The sequence below is a fragment of the Cnephaeus nilssonii genome (assembly GCF_951640355.1).
Source record: "Cnephaeus nilssonii genome assembly, chromosome: 21".
Lineage (NCBI taxonomy): Eukaryota > Metazoa > Chordata > Mammalia > Chiroptera > Vespertilionidae > Cnephaeus > Cnephaeus nilssonii.
In genome coordinates this window covers 38,663,378-38,672,371 of record NC_137092.1, presented here as the reverse complement: position 1 = coordinate 38,672,371, position 8,994 = coordinate 38,663,378, and the positions used below count along the sequence as shown (strand labels likewise).

The 8,994-nt window shown below is 46.0% G+C and overlaps 1 protein-coding gene across 1 annotated transcript in view; it reads left to right on the top strand.

The window, feature by feature from the left end:
• Nucleotides 1–828: 828 nt before the first annotated feature.
• The window catches only part of FCRL1 (Fc receptor like 1), a gene marked incomplete at both ends in the record, with an annotated part of 18,330 nt that continues 10,164 nt past the window's right edge, over nucleotides 829–8,994 (top strand). The window contains 3 exons of the mRNA XM_079760327.1: nucleotides 829–859; nucleotides 4,972–4,992; nucleotides 8,282–8,545. Of these exons, the coding sequence (XP_079616453.1) occupies nucleotides 829–859; nucleotides 4,972–4,992; nucleotides 8,282–8,545 (316 nt within the window). The remainder of the gene's footprint in view (nucleotides 860–4,971; nucleotides 4,993–8,281; nucleotides 8,546–8,994) is intronic.

Below are 8,994 nucleotides of genomic sequence, written 5' to 3'. Positions count from 1 at the left end.
CCACTCGCACCCGCTGATGGCGCTGGCCCCAATCGCTCTGCGCCATCAGCGGGTGCGAGCAGGGCTGGTGCTGTCAGTGCGTGGGAGCAGTGGCAGCGGGAGCAGGGCTGCTGGCAGACAGGGGACTGGGGGCCATGGTGGGAGAGGCCAGGCGGGGGCATGGAGGGTGGGCCGAGTCCTGCCCCGTGTGCCCACCACAACCTTGAGGCCCCCAGTTCCTTTCATGGTGCACGAATTTGTGCACTGGGCCCCTAGTATTAAATAAAAGAACAACAGAAAAAGAAAAGAGAAAGAGAAAAAATAGATAAGAAAAGAAGAGAGATAAATAAGAGATAAAACAGAAATAGTAAGGAAAGAAAATAAATAAAAAAAATATATAAATGAACAAATAAAAGGTTAAAAAAGTGGAGTTCTTCTCCACATATTTTTGAGCCTGCTGCTATTACTAGTTCCCTTTCAATCTGTTATTTGTGGAGCTTGTCGGATTTTGCTCTGGTTTTGTCCAAATCTGGCCACATGGTGTGCTGGTCCCTGGCCTTCCGGGAGGTTCTCGCGTGCAAGTCATTATCAGATGCTGTCCCCGGCCGGCCCTTGGCATCCTGACTGAAGCCTGGCAGGGCCCCCTTCATCTTCTCGCCTCCACAGAACAGAAAATAGAAACCGGTCATTGGAGCACTCTTGTTTCTTCTGCTATTTTTGTAAACTTGCACTGCAGGGTGACTTCCGGTCCCGACTTCCTCAAACAGCTGAGGAACCCACCTCTTCACTCTGAGGTAAATGCTTTTTTTGGCGAGAGAGCATCTCAAATTACAGCCCCGACCTGTCCTCATGCTGCTGAAGCTCTTGCTGTTGCTCTGTGGTGAGTAGGACAACGCAGAACGGAGTATGGGATTCCATCACACGGGGGCTCTGTCTTCTGAAGAGCTGTGGGACTCCCAGGACAAGATTCTGCCTGGCCATGCTCAGGGATGCTTAGATCTCTACTTCCAACGGAGGGTGGAGTCAGGCAGAAAGTGGTAGATACAGGAAAGCCAGATTTTTAAAAAGGAAATTATCATTTTAGCTTTTATCTCATAGGATGTGTTCACTGTCTGTCGTTCTACTTTTATTTATTTTTATATATTCTTTATTGATTTCAGAGAGGAAGGGAGAAGGAGAGAGAGGGTTAGAAACATCAATGATGACAGAGAGTAATCGATCGGCTGCCTCCTGCATGCCCCACACTGGGGACCGAACCTACAACCTGGGCGTGTGCCCTGACTGGGAATCAAACCTTGACCTGCTGGTTCATAGGTTGATGCTCAACCAGTGAGCCACACCAGCCGGGCTGTCTTTCTACTTTTAATTGATGATTTTGTTTTTTGGTATTTTCAATAGCCACAAAGATAGTTAGTGCAACAAATCAGTCTCTCAGTTCTTTGCCCTTCTTACTATAAACATTGTTTTTCTTTATCTTTTTATGACCTTCCATTCCCACCATCGATCCCTAGAACATTGCCAACAACCACCCTATTTCCAAAATCGTTGTTGTCAGCATCAGCCCCCCTTCCCCACACAACTAATAGACTGTGTCTCCAGCTCACGTTCTCTAATGCTCTGTCTCCAGCATGTCTTCAGCTCCCCAGGATGACTTTTCCATAGTCAATCACTACGCTCTACATTCTCTCTTCTCACAGTAGTCAACTTAGACTCTGTAGTCCATCACAATACTCCTTTGCATATACCTTCATCTCTCTTCCCCCACAGCAGTCTCCTGATTAACACAGTTTTCTTCATGCTTCACACCTGTGCCTGAGCAGCTGAATGTGACTTCATACCAAAGGCACAATCCTGCCCACTTATCTCCCTGTACATGCAGGGCCACCCATAGTCAGCTGCAGCACGCAATCCTCCTGCACTTTCCCAATCAGTGCTCTTCCATTCCTGATGACCACTATGTGGTACCTTCTCCTTTCTTCTCAAATTTCTTCCTTCTTAGTCCCAATTTATAATTTTGATTAATATTTCATTAAGAAAATAAAAGCAATCAGAAGAACATGTCCTCATGGTATTGCTATATATATATATATATATATATATATATATATATATATATATCAATTCACCCACCTCTTTCCTTCCCCTATCATGAATATATTGTTCTTCATCCTATCAAAGACAGGACTCTCCACTTGTGCCTTGGGTGCCAGATCCCCTCAAAATGTTTCTTCATCTGGGTTATTCCCATAATATATCTCATCTGAAAATAATAGAAATGTGACTCCTCAATGTCTCCACCATGCCTCTGCCTCCCTTGATACATTTTTCCATAAGTTGCTATCTTAACTTCATATCATCTCATCCTGTTTTAAAATTTTATTTTTAATTTACATTAGAGTAAGCTTTACTTTTTCAACACACTGTCTATGATGTTTGACAGAGACTTAATGTCATGTGACCTCCAGCACAAAGTAGAGAACATTTCCACAACTTCAATAAATTTCATCACTTCAAAAATTTCCTCAGCCCTCTCTTTATAGTCAAATACGCCCTCCTCTCTAATTCCTGTTAAACTATTCCAGCTCCTTAAAATTCCTTCTTCTTCTTTCTTAAACTCACTTAAATAAGCCTTTAATTCCCACCACACCATTAAACCACTCTTGCTAATATCAACCACCTGTATGTTGACCCATTCAGGATTCAATTTGCATTTCTCATCTTATTCACCCTCTCAGGAGTATCTGACAGTTGATCACTCAGTCTTCTGGATATACATTTTTGCTTAGATTCTGGAACACTATATTATGTTGTTCATTTTAATTCAATACCTGCTTCTTTACTGATCTCAAAATGTTTCACTTTCTTAAGGCTGGTACCTAGAATTTTCTTTTCCATTTCTACTCACTTCTGCAAGTTATACAATTTGGTCACTTTATATGCTATTTCAAGCTTAAAATACTTAAAATCAACCTTATTTCTCCAAATGTGATCTTTCCTTTGAACAATATTCATGTATTCAATTGCCATTCAACTGTCTGGTAGGTATCTTAAACTCAACATATCCAAACAGATCCTTTGCTCTTCCAAGTGATCACCACCACTAAAAAGCATAACCTATTTCTCCCCATGATTTCTCCATTTTCATAAACATCCCCACCACTTTTCCAGTTGCCATTGCCAAGAATCTAGGAGTTATACTTAACTCCTCTCTTTCTCTTACACTTTATATCTGATCCATAAGTAATTTGTATTTTTCAAAATGTACACTGAAATCTGGCCACGTCACAGCACCAGTACTACTTAACCTGGGCCATGATTATTGTCACTCTTTCAGATTAAACTCCCACTAGTGTTTTCCCTGCTTCCTCTGTATGTCTATACTTTATTCTTCTCACAGTGTAAGGGTGATTTTACAAATGCAAATTAAGTCAGAACTGACCATAGCTCCCAATAATATCTATAATAATAATAAAAGCGTAATATGCTAATTAGGCTGGATGTCCTTTCGGACGTCCTTCCAGGATGAAGCCGGGGCCACTGCGGCTGCAAGGGAGGATCGAGGCAGCCGAGGCTGTGAAGGACTACTCTTGCACGAATTTCGTGCATCGGGCCTCTAGTCTAAAATTAAAATCCCAAACTATTACCAAGTCCAGAAATCCCCCCGACTGGCTTCTGCTTACTTCTCTCACACCAATATCAACCACTGTCAGTCCACCTGGTCAATTCCAGATGCACTGGCCTTCTTATCCCACCGTGGGAGAGATTATGCCTTCTTAACGTCTTTGCAGGCGCTGCGTCTCCTCCAGAAATGATCATTTCCAAGAACTCAGTAGGCTTTCACTCTAATTTCATTTAGGTTTCTCCTCGATTGACATCTATCTAAATAGTCAAGACCATCATGAGATCATCAATAACTTATTTCTCTGATTTATTTTCCTTATGGCACTAATCACTCTCTGAAATCATGCCATATATTTATTTTTAATTGGCTCTCTTCCACTAAAATGTAAAATTTTGACAACAAAGACTACCATTCATCTTTATTCCTGTGACATAAGTTCCATCTACAATGCTTCGTATATAGTATTTGTTGTATAGATGAATAAAGAAAATGTGATTTTTATGTAAGCCTTTATCCTTTTTTTTCTTCTACCCGAGGAACTAATTTCTTAAATAATAAACATTTAACCTAAAAAAAAGAAGGCATCTCAGACTAAACATGGGCTTAAAATAGATGACAATAATAATGAGATAATGTTAAATAAATTCTAGGCACTATTCTAAGCATTTTATGGCTATCGACTTATTTAATTCTCACAAAACTCTATGAGGCAAGTCTGTTATTGTCTCCATTTCTTCAGCAAAGGAACGTACAGAGAGATGGAACCTTTTTCTCAGGGTGACACAACGTGTAAGAGGAAGAGCCTCTTACCAATGCCATGGGGCTGGAGAGCCTGGTTTCCCACAGGAGGTGCAGTTTCAGTGATTATCAGGTCTGAGCAGGCGCCTTCCACTATCCTGGCTACTGTTACACGAGGCAGCATTAGAGCTGGGTCATCCGGGCCTTTGAGAGGGGCACCTGGAAATGGGGGTCTTGAAGAAGGGAGCTGCTAAGTAGTTCTAAAACAAAGGCACCATCTTGTAATTATAAATGAGAGAAGTTCTTGGAAGTTGCTTTATAATCATAAAATGAACTATGTGCTGTTTATGGGCAGGTGTCTTATGGGTGACATGGAATGTGAGAAAAGGAATGGAGAGAAAGAAGAAAGGAAGGGAGGAAGGAAGGGTAAAAATCAGAAGGAAGGGAGGAGAGAAGAGCAGAAAGGGAAGAGAGAAAGAGTAAAGGAAGAGGAAGGGAAAGATGTGGGGGCAGGGGGCGGGGCGCGTGCAGGGAGGGAGGGTTTGTTGTTGGGAAAGCTCTTTGGAAAATTAAACTTGGCATGGGTTTTGGATTTGGTGTTCTGCACTGACCTCTGCCGAATTCTCTCCCAGCTCAGCGCTGTGAACCAACAGGTGAGTTGCACTTCCCTTTCTTCTTCTTCTTCAAAATATTTTATTGATTTTTTACAGAGAGGAAGGGAGAGGGATAGAGAGTTAGAAACATCAGTGAGAGAGAAACATTGATCAGCTGCCTCCTGCACACTCCCTACTGGGCATGTGCCCACAACCAAGGTACATGCCCTTGACCAGAATCGAACCTGGGACCCTTGAGTCCGCAGGCTGATGCTCTATCCACTGAGCCAAACCGGTCAGGGCCCCTTTCTTCTTTATGGTCTGTGGGTACCTTGACATGTGGGCCAACCCCTGAGGCCAGTGGGTGGATGTCTGACATCTGGTGACAGCTACCGAGGTGTATAAATAGCCGAGGCTCATTCGGGCCTAGGCTGCTGTGTTCACATTTGTTTCTGTACCTGGTATTTGCATGTTCAGCTTGGGGAGCAGGTGTTGGTCTCACCTCAAAACCACAGTCTTGTTTCCCCTGGGAAGTCCCAGCTTAGGGAGGGATATGCTGCTTGCACACCGAAGTCATGGGTGTCCAAGATTGATTTTATTTTTTTAAATTTATTTTTATAACAATTGTCTTCAGAATTCTTTATTGTGGAAAGTATTACATATGTCTCCTTCTCCCCCCATTGACTCCCTCCAGCCTGCCCCCGCCCCCCACCCCAGCCCTCACCACCCCACTGTATGTGTTCATGGGTTATGCATATATGCATATGAGGTCTTTGGTTGATTACCCCCCACCCAGCCACCCACCCTCAAAGACTGATTTTAGAAGCATCTCTGCCCTCGCAGCCTCAGGGGCTCTGAGGCCCCAGTGTGTTCCTCAGCTGGTGTTACACCAGGAGCGAGAGAGGAGTCACATACCCTGGAGAACACCTTACAGCCAGCCCGGGGGCCACGTGCTGCGACTCCTTCCCAGTGTTAGCTCTGAGGCTGCCTCAGCAGTTACCCAGCGTGGTTTCTCTCCTGGACTCTGATTTCTGCAAACTTGCTTCATTGTTCTGATCCTCACTTAAAGTCTTACCTTTACCAGATGGAGAGAGGAGGCCATCTCCCCAAGAAGAAATATTTCACTGAAGTGTGTATAATCTAATATGTGTCAGAACTTCCTTTTTTGTCTATAAAATACTGAGCACAGAGTTAAAAGAGGCTGTGCTGTCCCATCAGGAGCACAGGCTGCACGTGCAGCGAGGGAACCCCAGGTTAGGGTTCCTATGAGGAGAGATACTCAGAGCCGACTCCTCCGGCTGGGCCCCTCGCCTGGTGTTTGTCCAATCAAACTCATGCCTGGTTAATGCCACGGTGTCTTGTTCTTGGTCCCGTTTTCACTCCGTGAAGGCACACACGTGCCTAGTCCTAGCCTAAGCCACACCCAGGGTGATGAAAGTTTCTGCCACGAGGAATTTCCCATGGAGCCTCTGCGCCTGAGGATTATCTATATGTATAAAAGCCTAAGCAACTGGATGACCGGCCAGCAGCTACGAGGCACACTGACCACCAGGAGGCAGATGCTCAACACAGGGACTGCCCCTGGTGGTAGTGCGCTCCCATCGCCAACCTCCTGTGGTCCTTCCCCCTGGCGGATCCTGACAGGCCCTGATCGGGACTGGGCAAGATGGCCCTGATCGTGGGCCAGGCCAAGGGACCCCACCCGTGCACGAATTCATGCACTGGGCCTCTAATTTGAAATAAGCTCCAAGCTGTAAGATTGAGCTTCAAACCCTTGAAAACTGCGCTTTCTGATGTCCTACTCCATCCTCAACCCAGACTCATTCAGAAAAGTGGCCTACGGGTGCCCAGGTACCTTTGTTCTTCCCTTTGCTGCTCAGACCCTACATCTGTGCTGCTCCTCAGGCCTCTCGGGACTGCAGTTATCCAAGGAGACAAAGTGACTCCACTGTGCAGGGCATTCCACCCCGCAGCACAGGGCAACTCTTGTCGCATCATTCTGGATCTGGTATTCTCCAAGTCCCAAGGTACAGCATTCCAGGGGAAAGACATATTACATGTCTTTTACAGATATCAGATATCAAACCAGAAATACCCCTTGGGGGATCTGGGACACCTGGCGTTTTTATCTGGTGGATTCAAGATGCAGCAGCCCAGGAAACATCAGAATCCCGAGAGCACTGGCCATTCAGGGGTTTGTTTATTCAACCCCCAGAGCCTCTACTATTTGGGAAATTTTAAGCATTTTCCTAAGAAATACCTCTTTCTTTCCTCACCATAAGGAGATGAGGTGAAAGCAGAATACAAATATAACCATCTTTAATTCATCCAGGAGAAAGCTCCTAAGGCAAAAACATACACTCCTGAGGCTCAAGATATGGATTAAATTTTCTCCTTGTAAGCATGGCTTCTAGAGGGGCTCATAAAGAAGTCTCACAAGAAAAGAAAAGAAAAGAAAAGAAAAGAAAAGAAAAGAAAAGAAAAGAAAAGAAAAGGAAGAAAAGGAAAGAAAAAACCCCCCACAAACGAACAGACATAAATACATATGAAAAAAGTAAACAAACAAAAAGCCTCAGAACACAGGCTGTGTAGACGTGTGGATTGAGGACATTTTTTAAGCAAGTGCATGCCTGCTTCTTTCATTACAATAAAAAGGGCAAAAGAGAATCAGTAAAGAAGGAATCGAGTTTCTCGAAGTCTTTCCCAGATCCTCCAGGTTTTGTATTCTGTCTTTGAAAGAGAGAGTCTGAGATGTCAGGGGAAAGGAAACAAGAAAATAACCACTAAGGCCTACAACAAGGATGGGTGAAATGTGTTCACTTTTCCGAGGGCTTCAAGCTTTGTCTTCCCCAATGCCGGCTGCAATGCCGGCTGTCAGGGTCCCTGCACTGTCTCCAGTTCATGGATAGACACCTCAGTGAGTAAGAACCGAGACAAAGGTAAGGGTTGCCTTGTGGCAGGAGGCGATGCCACAAAGGCGGGTGTGCTGGGGGTGAGCACATGGCAAAGGAAAGCCCACTTGTGGGTGGTGATGTGATCTGTGTGTCCAGTTGGCTGTTCTCACTCTTTTCTTATTTTTATTGATTTCAGAGAGGAAGGGAGAGGGAGAGATAGAAATATCGATGATCGATCGGCTGCCTTCTGCCCACCCACTACTGGGGAGCAAGCCTGCACCCCAGGCATGTACCCTTGACCGGAATCAAACCCGGGACCCTTCAATCCACAGGCTGCCGCTCTATCCACTGAGCCAAGCTGGCTAGGGCAGGCTCTCAGGCTTGTTTCAAATGCTAAGAATACAGTGACTTTGAATGCCAGTGCCCTGGAATGTGTGTTTAATCCTTCTCTCTAGGGCTGTTTTTGACAGTCAGCCCTCCTCAGCCCATCGAGGGGAACTCCATGAAGCTGGCCTGTAGGACCCCACACCCTCTGCAGAAGGTGGGAGTCCAGTTCTGCTTCTTCAAAGATGGCTCCGCCCTGGGGCTGCGCTGGACCCACTCCCCGGAGCTGCGGATCCCTGCCCTGACGAGGAAGGACTCCGGGTCCTACTGGTGTGAGGCTCGGGCAGCGGCACCCAAAGCCGTCCGGAGCGGGAGAGTCCGGATCGACGTGCGGAGTGAGTGCCCGGGCCTCCGCTGGTGGCTGAGGGGCGTGGGCCTGGGCTGTGCTGGCCGGTCTGTGCGGCTCCCGGGAAACAGGAGCTGAGCCGAGCTGCGCTCTCTGAGTCCTTAGGGTCCTCCCTCCTCACGGCTATTCCCACCCAAGCAAGCAGGAGATTGTGCGTCTTCAGCTGCTGGAGAGAGCGGAGAAAGTCTCCGTAACACATGGTCCCTGATACACGTAGCTGCCGCTCAGTCGGCGCTTTGAACAACCCTGGGGAACACAGGGTGCTGTGGGGAGGGGTGGCCATGGATACAAACACAGAGAGAACGATGACCGAGGTTGCGAGAGAAGGCTTTGTGGAACAGGCTATACGGGTGGGCTTATGGAAGGAAGTGTGGCCTGGCTTTTAAAGAGAGAAAAGAAGGTGTTTTCTGCTTCAAAATCACAGCTGTTATGGCGAGT